Genomic DNA, 19039 nt, shown 5'->3' with positions numbered 1-19039 from the left:
GGGAACTACTCCAGTAGTTTGGCGAATGTTTCCTTCCGCAGTCACATCTCTCCTCCCATCCTCACGCTCTGTCAGTACACTGCATGCTAGCTGGCTGCTTACTGGTTTTGGTTTCAGGTTTTTTGGGGCTGGTTGCTACCCTGATGGGTTTGAGCAGCAAGCAAGCACATAAGGGGACTTTTCCAGCCCCGCTTTCCTCTCCACCACCTGTGTTTGTCCTACAAACAGCGTAACTGTACTACAGAATAAACAAAGCAGAGTAGCTCCCTCGCAGGCCCTCTCACACCAACCAGGAGGGACAACATCCTATTGGGCTGTCCGTGGGATGGATACGCAGCCAGGAAACCTTGTTCCCAATCAGTCAGTCAATGCAGTTCTGTGAACTTCAGAGGCAAAAATGGTCCCTCCTTTGAGCACAGTACACAACACAGTATCTATTTTCCTTTTCCAGGCAGCCCTCCTCCCTCTTCTAATGGTGCACCAACACCTCAGGACCCAAATTTAGGTTTATTCCATCAATATCCTTCACAACTGTGAAGGTCCCTGCTCAATTTGCTCATCGGCCAGGGTGCACTTCGCTAGTATGTACGAACAGTGGCACTGCACCCCGTCACATCATGACACAGCTCCCCTGTCACTCAAACACTGACCCTGGGGCACACAGCGATGAATGGTTATTCAGAAAATGGTGGTCACAGAGCTGTGCGATTTCTTCCAAACACATCTCGTCTGATGAGATGCCGACATCTGCGTGCCTCGGTGGAAGACGCAGCTAATCCAACAAACAGCTGCAGCAATCACTCCTGCTTAGGAAAATCCCACAACTGGAAGAAGAAACAGTTCCCAGATGACCTGCCAAGCTGGAGAGGTGCAGTGGGGCCATCCTCATCCGCAGCCAGGCTCAATTAGGAGCACTGAAATTCTGCTTTCCTGTCTTTGAGGATGAGACCAAGCTCTTCAGTGTCTCAATACCACTCGGTGCTTAGGGCTTCTAGCTCTGTGATGCAAACTAGAACAAAAAGACCCTAATTACAGCCCTTTTATTACAGGGAATGCCATCCTTTTCAAGCCTTTATACGCCTGTCAAGCAAAGCACAAGGAAGACAGATTACACAGTAAGCTGTACAGACACATGAAGCTGTGTAGAAGTTGATTAAAAATTAAGGAAAAGCCATGAGAAGAACATGCTAAAGAAATGCTGAACATCAGCGGAAAGAAAAAAAGCAGCAACTACTCAAGCCACCAACGCAACGAGTGGGAGAGACTTATAGATTAATGAGGATAGGGAAGGAAGATCTGATTGAGAGTTACGGCTACGCAACAACATAATAGCCAGCAAATCAAATCACTAAACCAGTAGATTACTCTGCACGTTATCTGTCATGCCGTGATGCAGAAGTGACCTCATTAACATTGTTCCACTCTAAACAATTCAGTGTTGTGCTTACACACTGCACTTTGAAACAAAAGCCCGGGCAACCTGGCAAAGGAGAACAATCCCTATTTTGTCCTAAAAGGCTGCGTGTACATAAAACACTATAAACCTCAGCTGCTGTTTTAGGAACAGGAGGCTAAATACAAACGTGTATTTCGTATTTCAGGGCAGGTGAAACAGATTAGTCCTCTCCAGACCTCCCAGAGGCAACATCAGCCTCCCCGCCACGTTCACAGCGACGCCTTCGCCTATAACCCATCCTATAAAAAGACTCCTCAAACACCACAGGGATTTCTTAATGCATGTCAACAAAACCCAAAAATGCTGAACTTAATTACGGTTAGCACAAAATAGTACACCATGACAACACCTAGAGCCATTGAGCAAAGCAGGGTATTTGAAATACTTGCTCATCTGAGAGGAAAAGATGGCACTTGGACATTTTAGGAAAGATGCTGTTCACAGCTCTGGCACAAAACTGCGCTGGTGAGAAACGAAAGGAGCAAAGTTCGATGCTGGTGCCCGGGGAGGATCTAGCAGGCTGCCAGAATTTCCACGCATTAGAACAAATGTAGGACTTCCAGAAAGTACAGAGGGAACGCGTGTTCAGACATTAAAAAGTGACCTGAAAAGGAACAGAACTGGGTTCGTGCCATTTTATCTCGCTTAGAGGAGAAAAATGGCCAATAGCTTTTTTGGAAGGAAGAAAATCTGCCTGTTTTATACATCAGACATTCAAGCCCTGTCTAGCCCGGAAGATAATGAGATGGTGGCATGCCAGGAGCCAAAAGCGGTAAGGCAGGGGGCATTTTTAGTATCAGATGAACAACTTTCATTAACACCAATTTAATTTCAAGAAAAAATACCCAGTGCCTTGGGTGAAGACCAGCACCGTTAGCATCTTTGTTCTTCTTCCTTTAGTATTCTAAAATGCAGCAAGATTAACATCATTGAAACTCAGGTTTGAAACAGGTTTCCCCTCCTCCTTTTAGGCTCCTTTCACAGACAGTCCTGATACACCTTAAGAGCCCAAAATAAATGCACAAATCCAAGTTTTCGATTATTTCTTACTCCTCTGAATGTCCACTTAACAAAAGTAATGGCTCTATGTGGTTTCTTTATTCCCAAAGCCACACAAACCAAATATCTGAAACCTGCCTATTTTAATTCAAGAAAGGAACTATTTAAGAACCAAGTTTGTACAACAAACTGAAAAAAAAGAGAAATGTGCAAAACCTCGGACTATGCAACCCTTCTCTGCAAGAAGACTGAGAATTAAAGGCTTGGTAAAGATCTTGTATTGGCTTATCTCAAATTTAAATTAATTTAGTTAAGCTGAACTCGCATGAGAAAGCTTATTTTAAGTAAAAGGCCATCTACTCCAGCACACTCTGCTGCAAGGGATGTATCTTTTTGTATAAGTAGAAAGAATTTAGTGCAGGTCTCCTAAGTGCAAATGAATGCAAAATAAGAAAAAAATTACAGAGGAAACCACAGAACTCGCTACTCAAATCTCCTCATTTTTCATTCAGACCGTTCTACATAATTCATCAAAAAATGCATCACATCACTCCAGTTTGTAAACAGAAACTCATTCAGTTGGGTTACACTTTTCTATTCTCTCACACAATTGCCTAATTTTCCTTTCCTATTCTGTCTCCCAGGGCAAGCTGGAACAAATGTATCTCACATTCTCCTGTTGCAAAGGATTACCCAGATTTCAAGCCCACATTCCAGGAGGACTGGTATTTTTCTCTTATACCTTCATCTTGGTAAGACAGGAAGTTTTCTTCCCTGAATGGAGGCCACATGGGACAGGACTACAGCTCAGCATCACGCTTGGAGGACTCGAGAAAGCACTTTTCAAAAGCTAGAAACAGCAATGGAGACCATAGTAGCAATTAAATTACTTGGCGAGTTTTTCCCCCCTCCACTGAAAACAGGGACTTTTGCATCTGATGGTACCTGATCCGATTCCCTTCTAAGTTCTTCTAAATGAAGAAACTCAACACAGAATTTGGGCTCTGACTTGCAGTCACTGAAGCAAACAGCTGCGAAGGCACAAGACATCCCTCCCCAAACATGACTGCCCTGTTTTCCTGCTAGAAATAGTACAGAGACAGAGTAAAGACAGATGTATGCGCACTCCAACTGTGCAATTCCTATCCCGGCGTATCGCTACAACCTCACGCTACGGCAGGAAAGGATTTTACTTGGTTCCTCTCTGAACAGCAGCAGGACTGTGTCGCTGTCAGGCAGGCACTTGGGTTTCTCCGTGCCTTTGGCCAAGGGCCAGCAGGCAATTCGGGGAAGAGGAGGTGGTGGCTGGCAGTCCCGTGGCTCTGGGCCGATCCGGTTCTCCGGAGGTGGCGAAGCTCTGATTGCACATGTTCCAGCAGCCAGCACTGCTCACGCTTCATCATTACAGCAGTGTGAAATTACCACCTTCCACATCTTGCTGCCCACAAGAAGACAGAGATCATTACGAGGGGTGGGTTACGTTTCCTGCCAACTTTCCCGTCAATTGAACCTAGCACCAATTCGGAGAAAGAAGAATTGTGATATTGTCCTTCAATTAATTCAATTGATATGGACACCATAAGACTCCAGGACAGTTCACTTGCTCAAACGTCTGGTGTAATTAACCTGATGTTATTTTTCTTCCTGTTGCTGCTGTACAGCCTAGGTTCCAAAGTATTTTCTTGCTGTAGGAGCGTCTCATACGGTATTAGAGGAAGTAGCTTAGACAGGGATGTTCAAGGGCAACATCTCTTCTGCTGCTGACACCAGACTACAGGAACTACCAGATAAGCTGGGCTGATGCCAGCATGGCTTGGCCATACTCATTTCCCCTCCTCACCGTCCTCTGGATGGGTGTTTCCCACAAAAAAATCTTCTTACTCCAGCCATTCAATACTATCTCTGATAGTCTGAGCTATGCTTTAAATACCAGCCCAACCACTAGCATGGCTCCTATCTGACAAAGCCTAGATCCTGGTTAAAAAAAAAAATAAGGATGACCATCTTTACAGTATTTCTGCCTATGCTTAAGTCTTTGGGCAAGCAAGCTGTAGAAACTGTCATCCTCCCGTCTGACAAAGAAACAAGGAGCTTCCTCCTTCCTGTAGCCAGCATTAGTGGTACATTATTCATGTTTGGTCTACAAAACACCTACGCGTACATCACTTCAGCCTTTTTAATGGGCACAGATTCCACTAAGGGAAAGCTTAACATTTGGTCGTAACAAAACCCAGCAAGGAGAGCTCAGACCCAGGCCCCCACCTTGGCACGTGCTGCTAGAGGATGGGGAACCCCAAGACTATGACCAAGATCACACCCCTGAGGGGCAGCAGCTCCTCATCTGGCTCCCAAGGGCTTTGTCACAGGCAAAACAGGGCTGCGGCCATTCCGACATCGCAAGTATTTGATACCCAAGGCTAAAAGCCGCTTTACATGCGCTTACCCTCAGCCCTTTCCAAGCTATTCAGCTACTCTTCCTCAGGTTTAAGACAAGAAAGGTTTAAGACAAGAATACCTGAAGACCAAGCAAACTTGGAACAAATCTGGTTCAGTTCTTGAGCCAGACTACATCTTTGAACACACCCACCTCAGAAAAAGCCAAGTTCATTTTATTGAGCAACATTCGGCCTCCAAGCGGGGACCACACAAGTCTCAGCCCACAAAACAGAAGGCAGCCGCCGAGATGGCACAATTTCAGCCTGATTTTAACTGCGCATTTCAGCGTGATGGGTGTTTCTGCTTTCACCATAATGCAACATTCCAGTTCAATGAAAAACACACAGCCAGCCCCAGAAAGAAGCAGCCGCTGCTGCTGCAAACAATACCATTAACCAGTTACACAACAGAGCAAAGAAAACAAAGCAGCCATTTCCTCACACCCTCCCCACCTTCTTCCACCCTCCTGGCTCAGCAGTCGTGAGACCCAGGTCTGCTCCTAAGCCTCCGATGGCATCTGCTGCTTTTGTTTTCTTGCCACCATGCCAACCTTTGTTTTAATTTGGCCCAAAGTGACCAAATGCTGAGTTTCAGGCAAAGTTGGGCTAGCTGGAACGAAGGCATTTACATAATAAAATCTTAACAGCTGTTCTGCCAGTCTCTATCTGGAATCCTGCCCAGCAGAAATGAACAACTCCTCAAGAGGCCAACCCAAGGGGATTTAAAGGCAGATGTAAGTTATCACAGCCAAATCAAGCCACAGGTGGTGTTAACATGTTTCACACACTTGGAGTGAGGCACAGATTTGCTTAGGGAAGCCATGAGTGCCAAACAGGAGCCCAAAGACTTAAAAACTTGAGCTTCCTTTGGGTTTCCAGTTAACTCTTTCTTACAAGAGCAAACTCCACTTAACCCGAAGAACCTCACCTGATTTGAGGCAGTAACACCTATTTGCTCTTCAAACAAGAGTACTTCAGCATACTGTGGATTTTAAGGCTTGCTCTTAACTAATGACATGCAACAGAAAGAACAATCCTAGTACAGAGGAATTAGGCTGTCATTCTTCTTTTCATCTGATATGTCTATATATAATATGAGAAAAACCCTCACCTTTGTGTTTGCTGCAATCCAATTAGAAGTTTCACTGTCATCATCACACTTCTTAATCCATTTCTTTAACCACTGTTAGAAAAATGAAGAAAGAAGAGAGTTACATTTAAATAGAGGAACTGTAAATGTTCCCAAGACAGCTGCTTACGTTAAGGTAATGGTAAAGAACACACAACCACATGGGAATATGGGGGGTGTCGGTGCTGGAAAGCAGTGCAAACAGCAACTCATTTAGTTGCGGACGTCTCCTGCAGCACCATCCTGATCCAGCGAGCACAATCACTCAGCACAAACACTTCAGCAATGAGTTTGCAGCTCTTAAGTTCAACCAGCACAAACTTCACATGGCACTCAAATAATAAGGACATCATAACAGTGATCTGCCAAAACTGCAGCCAGACCCTTTGTGATGCCTAGCTTTACATCAAGCCAAGTTTTTCCTTAGGCTTGCAATGCTCACCTTACACTTTTTTTTTTTTAAACCTTACCAAGAACATGGCTTTATCAAATGAATGCAAGTAACAAAAGCAAAAGACTGCTTGCACCTGTTAGATAACAAACTGACCACATCTAGCCTGGAAAGACCAGCTAAACCATGCAAAAACCTTTGGTGACATTTCCCTCCCCTCTCCCCAAGGAAGTTTTTTTTGCATTTGTCACTGGGAATGCAGACTGCTCTGTCCCCAAGGCATAAAACGTGGCTGGCTGTGAGCTCTGCAAGGGCCACAGGATCCCAGGCTTGATTACAGCTTTTGACAGCTCCAGAAACAGTTCTAGAGCTCACTGCACAGCAGCACGTCCCAGGACCAAATTAATTCCTTCAGTACGACAAATCACAAGCCTGCCAAAGCACCGAACACCTACAGAAATGCCTAGTACAGGAATGCGTGCTGTCAAGTGAAGCATTGACTCCTGAAGTACCTTCATTCCTCTTCAGAGGGTCACAGCTGTAACAGCCTCCTCCTCCAGACATTTCCCCATCTGGATGAGGCACTGTACCTTCACAAGGTCCAACTCTGAGGCATCCTAAAGGCATCTAGTATGATTTCACTGATTCTTCTCACGCTATGATCTGAACAGGTGAACTACTATGCTTGTTGATGTGAACAGCCACAAAGCTTGTGCTTTGTTTCTACATCTTGCACGTAAATTGACTTTAAGCTTTTTCAAGTCATGCATTTAGAAAAGAACCTTGACGTGCTCACCTTGCATTTAACAGGATCATGCCAGTTTTCACCGCAGTTAAAGCTGTAAGTGAAAGAAAGGGGAAAATAAGCAAATACGGCAAATGATTATACTTTTATTTAACTAGTTTAACACCATGGAAGTTTTCCTCTGGGTTGCTCTGCTGAAAGACCAAATCTAGTCCTAAGGAAATATTATACATGTCAAAAAAAAAACCCCACCCTCAAATCCCTCAACAGCTATTTCAGAGCAGTATATATCTCAATACACTTTGATTCTCTGCAGTGCTTGCAGTCAAGAACCTCGCCTCATCTGAAACCATTCAGCTGAAGGCCATCTCTCAGTGAAAGCTAGATCTGTCTCAGTGTCAAGAGGAGGCCAGAGAGACAGAGAGCAACAGCTACGTAGTCATGTTCTTTGCAACCAGCTGCGTCTAATCCCGGCTTACCATTCGAAGCCCACCCCATACTTCTCCCACCATCTAAGCCACATCCCAATATAAAGACTTTCAGAATACATACTAATACACTTTCAAGGTAGTAAGCAAAAAGCAGTATCAATGTCTTTTACTTGATTGTTCTTACCAAAACTGACGTCCACATTTGCAGCGAACAGGTTTAGCATCAGGATATTGGACTTTAACAACGTGGTGGCAATCTGGGGCAGGACACCATTTTAACAGGCGATTACACTATGAAACAAAGCAAAAAAACCATAGAATAAGGATGCTGTACAAGGACCTTACCTGCCCTTCATCCCTTTTTCATCCTTTCAACCATGACCTCCAGTCACAGTCCTTCCTGTCTTACCAGTCCTCTGCAATAAGAGTGCTGTCTCCTCAATCTAAGCATTTACTTTCTTTCTACTGAAAGAAAGCAGGAATACAATAGTCAACTCTTCACCGTCAAATGGCCTCTTATGAAAGCCGAAGAGCGTAAACACTTTGGCTGACCTCCCAGCTCACCCAGAGAAAGTATTTGAAGAATATGAAGGTATGAAGCTTTCCACTGAAAAAAGCATCTGTCAAGTTACTGGCAACTACCCATCTCTGTTCCACCGCTGCAACAGCTTTCCTGAAACACTGCTCCCACCACGCACACTAGCTTTTTACAAGCACCACCTTCTAAGACCCCTTGAACACCATCTCATCATCGGTTCCTGCTGTACTGTAGCCAGATACGGGTCTGCACTGCTGGACTTTTGTCAGTCTTTCAGCCTGCAACATGTGTTTATGTCCAGTGTTGCATTAAAAAAAACACTGCGTACGTCACAAACAAGGAGTGAGGGTTGATCCCAGTAACAACTTATATACTGGGCTCTACAGTGAACCTGAACGCATACAACTGGGAAATTGGGACAGTGGAAAGTCTTCCAAAGGACCTTTCTCTAGGTTTATTTTGATTTTGAAGTTGCAAAGCTATTAGTATTTTGCTAAAAGCAATGTTGCAGCTTTACTTCCAATGGCATCTGTTTGCTATGTCTCTAGGTCTTTTGTTCTGCAGATATTTTTACTATTTTCCTACAACTATACCTGTAACTAAACGGGCTATAAAATAACCCCTGCAAAGCCTCTAGCTTGTAGTTACACTTGATTAGAGACTATGCAAAAAAAACCTGCTCTACAGTTATAAACAAGCTTCACTTCTCTGCTTTGGAACACGTGCGGAAAAAAACCAGAAGCCATTAAAAATTTCAAAGAAAACACTCACCTCTACAAAACTATTGGTTATTAAATGCTGGTACTTTAATTTAACCTTAGAATCTGTGATCAGACGCCTGTGGAAAGAGAAGAAACACAGGAAAATTACTGTAGTAGATAACTAATTTTTTCCATACATAGCCAGTAAGTTCAGACAGACAAATTATTTTGTTTTTCCTTCTACGCCTGTAGATTTTTTGTACTTACCTGTTCTCTATTTATTTACTATGTTACATCACTATGAAATCTACAACTATTGTATTTAACTTCTAATATTAGCTTCAGAATCATACAGAAAGCTCATGCAATTCAAGAGAACTGAACCTCTTGGGGTGGGGATATTTTTTTTAATAGAAAAAAAACAAAAACACTTTCCTGAACAGCCCAAGAAACAGAGCAAACAATTTCATTAGTTCATTTACATTAAACATGCACATTCTGTGGCACATCCCTTTAAAAAAGCTCCAGAAAAACTGTTGTGTGGCTACTAACTTTGGTAGATCTAATGTTATCTGGGTTTCTATGGAATGCTACAGCTCCAGTTTAGAAGTTAATGTGGTTTTAATTTATTTACCATAAAAACAAAGTTGATTTAAACTCAACATCATAGAGGGCGTACACAACATTGACTTTAACTTTAAATTAAGTCAGTCAGCTTGGAAGCAGGAGAGCAGAAGAAAAGCAGACAGACAGTAATCCTTTAAAAGCATGGCGACCACTTTTCTCCTGGACACACCAACCCAGCTGGCACTTGCAGACTGTCCAGCCTAGAAGCATTCAGTATAATTTAATTACATATTGCTGAACGCTTTCACATACGTCTTTCAGTTATATATCTGCACGTATAAAAACTCACAATATAAAGTTTGACTAATATGCGCTTTGCGGTACTTCTGTTTTAAATCAAGCTGTGGAATACTGCTTTATACAGGCCATAGCATGTATAAATATGGAAATTAATAGATTATCCATTTCAGGGTGCAGCCAAAATCAAGCTTACTGCTGGATGTTATCATGCCAACATTCATTAAAGAACAGCGCATGTGACGATGCTATGCTGCATAAATCCTAGCCCTTAGCAGTCTGGGGAGCTCCTCACCAAACAACGTGGAGGTTATTACATAAACATAGCACGTGGCAGCCAAATTCCCAGGGCTAAAATAAAACAAATCGGCTGACAAAGCATCTCATCAGGCCCATGCCCACGGCAAGCCTACAATTTTGGATTGAAACTTACTGAAGAATGAAAAAACAATTTGAACTTCTAATATGAATTATAAGTCTCACTTTCTTACTTCATACCCGAACTTCTATGCATAATAAATGTCACTTTTAAAGTTTATTGGATTATATGTATATATGAGGAACTGGAATTTAAATGAAGAGTAATGCAGAGCGCAATCCACTGTTTTTCGCTTACCAAACTGCCTATGGTCACTCCATGTTAGCAACCTCACCTGCTCTAGGTTCAACGGCACTTCCACAGCACCACTCAGGTCAAGACCTTCGAGAACTTTGCTCTGAATATTATTGTCTTTTGACAAACAATAAATGAAACTAGACAAATTAAGAGATGAAAACCATTCCCCGTGCCCATGAACCATCCTTTGGGGTACACTCCTCTGTGAGCCAAGCTCGCACCAAAGAAGCCAGGTTGGAAAAGCAAACTGCTTGCAAGAACAGCTTAAGCCTTGATGTCTTCTGGCAGCTCAGTTCAGAACCACACAACCTCAAAAATTCCTCCAAAGATGGCAGCACTCCTTTGTCAGACCCTAAGTTTTACACTTTTGTTCCATTTTGATAACGCAAACTCCTCAAAGACACCAATCGGTGGAATCCGCAATACGTACATGTGATATGTCAAACACCCTCCCAAAGGAATTACTTCAAGACCTTACTACATTCTGATCTGACGCAGAAGCATTGGTATTTGCAATTACGCAAAGATTAAAAATGAGGCAGCGCTCCATACGGGAGCCCAAAATCCATCCATTCCCATTGAGTGGGTTGATTCTCAGAAGTTACTACCAGACTGCTGCCACCCACGAGCAGCAGCCGTTAGACACACCAGTAAAGGCAGCCTGCCTTGCTTATTAATGAAATCAACATCTTCGCATGTAGGTTAAAGCAATTACCAGCAGCATTAGCAAGGGTGAACAAGGGATAGAAAGAGATTACCTTCAGCCAGTTTGAAGGTCTTGAAAGAGCTGAAAAGGGACCCTCTCTTCACCCTTCCTACTTAAGCTCAACAGTAACAAGGAAAACGGACAATAAGCTAGCTAAATACTCACAAATCCAGGAAAGTCATCTGAATTACTAAGTTTGTACTCGTATGGAGATAATTCAATTTGGAGATGTACCGCCTTGTGAGGGCACGTACTGAGAAGGGAGCAAATTAATAACTTGGCCTACCTACTTTTGATTTTCTGATGGATAAAGAAAGTGATGCCTCTATATATTGTACATTAATCTTCGGTTCCTATAGCTTGGAAACCTACAGCTAGAGACTTTGTAAAAAGGAAAAGACCTAAAAAGAGAATAACTAAGATCAGGGGAGGGGGTGCAGATTCCAGTTGGGATTACTTACATTTTTATTCATGCCATTTCGTAAGATTGCCACAATTGTCCGTCTTTGCTTTTAAAGGAAAGCATCAAGCTTTTACAAAAAAATGCACCTCCCTCCCCCAGACATTCTAGCTGTCTCCTGTAAGATCAGGGAAAGGTGGATTTTTATCTCCACAATACATTTATTGTTTTACTTAGAGAAAGGGAACTTGTTTGCTTTACCACCCAGATGCCATTTTACTATCGTAGGGCCCAGATATCTTTGCCATTTCTAGGCAAGGGGGAAACCCCACAGCACACGGTGTGAGTTGAAGACTGCACAGATTCACCCTAGCGTCATGGTTTTCTGTGCTATAAAAGCGATGAAGTGAAACATAAGGATAGTCAGACCTACTACTAATATCGAGCAATAGCACAGGAGTCATAGCAACAAAAGCCAGCGCTGCTCTCCTTCTCTTCCATCCTTTCCTTGCTCCTGCTGCCACCACGGCCTCCAATGATTTCAGCTAGTCTACCTTGCATGCAGTATTTGAACAGCTTATTCAAACTGGTGCAATCAAGAAAATAGTCAAGAAATTTCCTGCTGAGAGCGTACAACACCAAAACTTGAGTTCAGACTCCAGTAAACAAAAATCTCAATCAAGTCACTCAAGATGTTATGCCAACTTCAGCTCGGTTTCCAGCCGCTGAACTCTGCAAGCCACACCTCAACAGGGCATGAAAACATTTCAGCTACTTCCACTTCTATCCAGCCTACACTTCGTGACTAACGTAGAGCCACTAATGCAGAGGGATATGAGAAACCAGTATGAAAGCAACTGATACAAAAACTAGCAAATTAATATCAATGAGTGAGTCAGACTTCAGGAAGGAAGAAAGAAGGTAACAGAAGCTTCTATTTAGACGCTTTTTAGCATGAAGAATTAAAATGAACTTAATCAGGGTTCAGAATTATGAAGGATATTACTCATGCAACAACATCGCCCAATATGAAAGAGAAGGAAGCTCATGGAATTCGCTGCTCCACCATGTACGAGCAGTCATCCTACAGCTGGACAACTTAATAAGCCAAGTGACACAGGTTGACATACCAGCTTAATCAAATCTATGTTTGAGGGTCAACTGCTTTCTATCAGAGGGCATAAAACACACCCTACACAGGACTTCTTTCCTCTGACTCACATAGTAACTATAGCTATAGGACTTGGTGAACCAGTGGGTTGACCGAGGGAGGAAGTCCTAAATTCCTACATAAATCAAAGGAAACAAAACACACAAAGCAGTTAAATAGGGTTTAGAAAGACTGTTTGGTCAGCGTGACAGCAGAATAAACACCAAATTGGACAAGGAGTGTTTCCTCCAAGTACTGCAGCACAGGTTTTTTCAGACCTAAACAGGAAGTTAAGAGACATACCAGTATCAAAATAAAGAGTTCAAGACCAACCTCTCTGCTGCCTTAAAGCCTCTATGCAGGTGTTGGTTTTTTTTTTTTTAAATAAGCCAGTACATTTGAATAGCACATGAGTAACAAAATGGAAAAAGAGAGGAAAGCCTAGAGGTAGCAACTCATCATACTTACATAACTGTATTGTCATCGACTAAGATATCACAGCCATGAGCAGGGCATGAAATGGTCTGAAAAAACCAAAAAGGTCATAAAAGAAACAGTGTTTATCCTATTTTTGCATCACAAAGAGTCGCAAGGCAACAGACTTCACTACAATCCATAGCAAAAATAGTACATTGGCTCTATCACCATGTCCCAGATGTGCCACTGTGCACAGCATGATTCCTCCCACCCAGAGCAAAATGCATGCACTCACGCCACGTAGTTCCCTTCAGCTTCACCCGTGGCAAAGACTGCAGCCCCCAAAGCTTTGGGGCTTGAGTTTTCTTTGTTGTTCTTTCGGGGTTTTTAAACTTTAGCAGGGAAGAATTCTCCCCTTTCTTTCCCCCTCCTCTCCAATACATAGAATTTCCAGAGATAAGTCATGAGGTAGGTGAGTTGACATTTTACCTGTCCCATGCCTTCCTCCATTATTTTGGTAGTTAAATATTCACTCCAGCACTGCATACAGAACTTGTGTCCACACTCTAGGCCAGTAAAGTACTGCAATGACAAAGAACACAAGACATTGGATCATTTTATCACATCGATTCACTCGATCATTTCGCCCTTCTTGGTGCTGTGCAGTTTGTCGCATCTCTCATCTCCCACACCAAACCTGAGACACAACTATTTATTTTGCATCATCACCACTACAGAACATTGCCAATGCAGCTTTAGTCATGCTTTCAAAGCCAGGCTTTAATCCCCAACCCTAGCAGCAAGGAAAGGTGTGGCTGATGTTTCCATCCTGCCTGCCCATTCAAATTGATCCGTGTTTTAGGAGTATACACAGAGCATAGCATGCCTTTTCCCTGTTTTACTCTTGCAAATGGGCAAAATAAATGCAACACCAAACAGGTCACAATTATAAGATGATACGGAGTCTTCTTTCCTCCTGTTTTTCCACTTGGCTTGCTACCACACGTGGGTGCTGCCCAGGAGTCCCAGGATATGCACACCAGCTATGCACAGGCACTAATTTAGCTCCCTCTCATATAGGAAACAGTAAGTGATCAGCAAGCAGTCTGCATTACTGGGTGAGCACTAAACAACAGAAACAAAGAATTCTGTGCACTTACGCTTTTAACGCGTATACACAAAGTTTGCCAACTTGCTTGGTAAACTTCCCTCTGAAACCCAGATGTTCACCAGATGAAGACATTAAAGATCCTAATTGGCAGGTGTAAATTACTAAATACAATTCAATAATGATTAGCTGTTGCAGACAGTGACAAGGACAACTTCATCTGTGTACGCATCATCTACGCGGAGTATGTCAAGATACCACCTGGGATCGAATGGTTACGCAAGGGGTGGAGAAACAAACACTGCTGAGGAAAGACTGAAATTAAGTTACTTTTCTCAGGTCATCTTAAAGTTATTTTATACTCAGAGCCAGGGGCAAGGACAAACTGTATTTAAAACACTTCACTCATACCACTATGCAGGTTACTATTTGATGGCTTCGCTTTTCAAACCATCTTACTGTCAGCCAGTGACATAAAACAAGAGCTCCACCCTGAAACACCATCAACTCGTATGAAACTCCATAAATGAAAGAAACTTGGTTATCCTATGCAGAAGAGCCCAAAACAGCAGCAGGATGCTGTTAATCAAGAAAAGACAAGAAGTCCATTTTAAGAAAACAAAGTTCCACCAAAATTAGAGACTGAAGACTACAGCCACCACATCACCCATTTTGTTCATCCGACACTGGCGTATGAGCAAGGTTAACGCTCGTCTCTCGATGCTACGGCACTCGGATTGCACAGGGAGGGTGCTTGTTAGCACGTTCTTCCCACGGCCTCGCCATTTTGTGATTCACGCTCGTCTGGCACTCCTGCCATCAAACGGAGGCACAGGTTTGAACCTGAGGTTTGGAAACGTGCTGTGATGCCACAGCCAGCGGGCTCAACTCTGGCTGCCGTTCCCACAGCCCTGCCAGAGAGCACTCACCAGAAGCAGCAAGGCGGTTAAATCTGACCTGACCAGACGGCGAGGAGACAAGTGAGCTGAGCATCTGACTGTTCCAAGTGAAAAGAGAGACACCCACCCAAACCTTTGCTTTCTTTGGAACAAAAAAATCAGAGTGGTGTGTCCTGTCAGCACCATAGCTCAAGGAGAGAGGAGGCAGACAGCTATGGGGCCAAGGTATACCAACTCCAAGACTGAAAAAAAACCCCATCACTTCAGTTTTTGAACCATTACAAGGTATTTTGATGCTCCCCAGATGGTGCTGTGGCCAAGTGACATCCCCTGGAGATGAAGGGTTATGGTAGAAAGGCCCCAACATCCGTAACTTTTGGGAAGCTAACAGCCTGAAGACGGCACTGACTCTTCCTAGAATTACGGCTTCTCCACATGCGATGGGAAATAAGCATGGACAAGGAGATCATCTCTTAATGAACCCAAATACTCCTGCAGCAAGCACGCACAGGGAGGCACTACGGAACACAGGTAAGCACATATCTTCATTTAAGACTCGTTTCAGTTATTTCAGGAAGTGAGAAGATTTGCTGAATGCCCACGTAAAAGGCAGCCACCACACTTGCTCCCAGGCCACAAAGTATTCAGAGTATCTTTCAACTCATTTCTTTACTTTGAGGGAGTTCCCAATTATTTTTGGCTAAGCTGACAGCAGATGTCAAGGGAGCAAGCAAAAAGGCCAACATAAAACCACTAAGTGTAAAGGGTAACCGACTTCTGAAACAGCACGTTATCACAGGGGACAGTGCTACTTTCACCCTATCTATACTCATCACCTACTTTTCTTGCAACGCCAAGCACTAGCAGCAGCACGCTGCCATTTGATACTTGGCCGTGCTCTTCTGGTAGCATCAAACTGATCAAAGAAGGGATCAGCTGCCCCAAGATGTGCTTACCGTAACAGCCTCACTCAGGCTTTCTTTACTTCAGTAACGATGATAGCACCAGACTACATCGTCTGCATGTCCTTAGAACAAACACACAGTCTGGACAACAGCACGATGTTCCCCAAACACCCCCAACCCCGGCAGCCTTCCTCTCAAATGGGACCTGAAGGGCAAGATGCAAGAGATGAGGTGGGGAAAGCCAAAACCCTCCCAAGCCCTGTCTTCACCAACAAGGGTTTTGCCCAAAATAACCACTGGGACTTGACACAGGTTTATGGGAACCCAGAGGGACTAAAATATCTCAAGTTTTCAAACCATCTGGGCGCAGGCTGCCATGAGAGCATCAAATGCCTCATTTTGCAGGTACTTCCCAAAAACTCAAATCACAGTTCTTTGTAGATGACCAAAGAGGTATAAAGACTTCCTATTTCCCTTACATGTGCTTTAAAAGGCAGACAAATACCACCTGCAATGACCCCAGGAGAGGGTGAATAGTCAAGACTCTTACATTCCTGTAATAGCTGTGCGTTAAAATTTCTTAACGGGTGCTACTTCAAACTCCCAGCTTTCTAGAGGTTGAAAGGGGCTCTCAGAAAAAAAATACAGCTTTTTCAGGGTCGAGGAATAAAAGCTGACCATTTCAAGAGGATTTAAAACCTGAGATTTTAGGTTAGGTATTGAACATAACCTATCCTAGAATTTATAATTCACATTCACTAAAAACAGCTTCAAAACAGATTTCAAACCAGATGGCTTACGGTCACCTTAGACACAGAGACACTACAGCCTTTTAAAGAGAAATAAGAAATAGCAGTTTTCCTCTATGCTCCAACTTTGGGGTATGGCAAAAAAACAGAGAGGTTCCCCTCTGTTGTCTCTTGACTTTATCAACACTAACATTTTAGAGACACCTCTGCTCACCTGCAACATAACTGGGCCACCACTATTTTTAATGTGCTATTCCAACTACAAAAATAAGACGCATTAGTGTGCTTTGTGCAGTTCTTTCCAGTAGCCAGAAAGCTGCTTCCCAGGCAACACATGTATCCCCAGCCAGAGGAAAAGCCTGTCAGTCGTGAGCGCTGGGCATATTGTTCACACCCAGCACAGCAACTACATTAAAAAGGAGAACAATATATTAAGAACATGAAACCGAAATTTCAAGTTTCCAAGAGGACCTTTTCTGGAGATAAAAATCAAAGTTATTTCCTTACTACCTATGTGGAAAGTCTGCAGTGATTAAACAGTAGGAGCTTAGCGTAAGGTAGAGGGCTAGACAAATTTCTCAAGCTTATCTTTCTTTTTCCTAGCACCTCTTTATACAGAGCAAGCAGCGATTCTCCTTAGGAGCGATCCTCTAAAAAGGAAGTCAGCGCACAAGGCTTAAAAGGAGATGCCTGAAGTCTTGTGGTTACTGGCTCAGGAGCAATAGTGATCTTAACACTGAGAATCTCAGCTGCCCGAAACTGGGCTTCGCTCTGCTCTGCCTGCTCCAGAGCAAGGAAAAGGGTTGCAGTCAGGCTACAGCAGGAAGACTACTTTATTCAAGGCTACTCATAAACCCCAAAGCTCATAATGGTTTCCATTCTTTTTGAAAAGCAAGCTCATAAAAACACACCCAGAGCAAGAGTGGAAGCCTTGCGTAAGGGCTGCTCTGCTCTTTAAAGGTCAGGCAGACATTCGGTGTTCTGGAGGGTCAGGAACAGCGAGTTCCAATAAAGGAAGAATTCCTCACGTATGTCAGCACCCTGCCTTTTGGCAAAGCCACGGATGAACTCTCGTATTTGAGCTTTTCCACTCATCTCGTTTTCTTCCAGGATCTCCCATCGTTATGTCCTGCCCCTGGAAAGTCACATCAAGTTGCTCGCCTGTACAAAACACGGCGGAAGCCTGGACCTCTGGTGAGTGTATCGGAAAGTTTAGTTATTTGTGAATAGCTACAGAAAAAAAAGCACTGTCAACCGATCTTACCACAAACCAGAAGACTGATTTAGAGCCCCAGCAAGCACTTCTACCCTAATCTTCTCCGATTAAAAAAAAAGCATTGCACAAACATAATGAAGAACCAAAGATATCCACATTGGTTATGTTCTCTGAACAGCACAACTTTATTTTACTCCTGGTCCTACTTAGTTTTATTCTAGGCTTTCTAGCTTGACTATTTTGCAGCATTATTTACTACTTCTATAAGCTGTTTCCTGTCTTGTCATTCTATTTAAGTGAATCCCTTTGCCAGTCATGCTTTCCAAATATTTTTTCTTTTACATATCATTTATTTGCACGTCTCAACTGGTATCCGACCTTTGTAAAAATCACTTGATCTACCGCTTGCTTTTTTCTGAAGAATTTTACTACACTGCTCCCCAGACCCCAGCATCCTCAAAGGTTTTTGCAAAAGAGATAATCATTTCATTTGAAATACAATCCCATTTTGGATAAACTAATACTATTTAAGGCTTGTTTAAAAAAAAAAGTTTGTCAAACCACACAGCCAGAATTAAAGAGAACGCATAAAGCGCTACATAATTCTATGGTCCCCCACCGCATTACTTCGATCAGCTGCAGCACACAAGACAAGGTTTACTGCATTAAGAAACAATCTTGAACATTGTTTTTTAATGCATATACTACAGATTAGAAGATTCAATAAAAAAAGTGAAATCTCAGTTTCGCTTCACAGGCTTTTTTAAAATACCATTGGAGAGGTCCTTACAGACTTCTGCTCAAAACGTTAAGTTTCAGATAGCAAAGTTGGGGAAGTTACTGGTCGGAGGGCACGCTGGCTGCCAGGTACTCACCGAGTTTGGGTAGTTCAGATAGCAGATCTGACAAGGCATATCCTGGGCTGATGATCTTGTGTTCATCTGGCGCGTTCGAGACTTTTTACTTGGATTAATTACGTGACACTCTGCAAAGAGCTTCTCCAAGTTGCCATCGAAGTACCTGCATAACACACACAAGAAAAGGAAAATTTAACTGTATGTATTTTTCAAATTCTGTAAGTTAAATGTACAAAGTTGGTTTTAATACTTAAAAAAACTCACACACACCCCTTTTAACAAGCTCTTCACGAATATAACACCACATGGCCCTAATCTATGGTTGTC

At 43.0% G+C, this 19039-nt stretch overlaps 1 protein-coding gene across 1 annotated transcript in view; it reads right to left on the bottom strand.

Annotated features, from left to right (window-relative positions):
- The window catches only part of ARIH1 (ariadne RBR E3 ubiquitin protein ligase 1), a 61908-nt gene that overhangs the window by 9392 nt on the left and 33477 nt on the right, over positions 1-19039 (bottom strand). The window contains exons 3-9 of the mRNA XM_059823764.1: positions 18731-18875; positions 13468-13560; positions 13030-13085; positions 8896-8962; positions 7771-7877; positions 7207-7249; positions 6002-6073 (exon numbers count right to left, since the gene is read on the bottom strand). Of these exons, the coding sequence (XP_059679747.1) occupies positions 6002-6073; positions 7207-7249; positions 7771-7877; positions 8896-8962; positions 13030-13085; positions 13468-13560; positions 18731-18875 (583 nt within the window). The remainder of the gene's footprint in view (positions 1-6001; positions 6074-7206; positions 7250-7770; positions 7878-8895; positions 8963-13029; positions 13086-13467; positions 13561-18730; positions 18876-19039) is intronic.

Source organism: Gavia stellata, chromosome 13, assembly GCF_030936135.1.
Source record: "Gavia stellata isolate bGavSte3 chromosome 13, bGavSte3.hap2, whole genome shotgun sequence".
In the NCBI taxonomy this organism is placed as follows: domain Eukaryota; kingdom Metazoa; phylum Chordata; class Aves; order Gaviiformes; family Gaviidae; genus Gavia; species Gavia stellata.
Note: the sequence above shows the minus strand (reverse complement) of the source record. Positions and strands in the feature narration are given on the sequence as shown.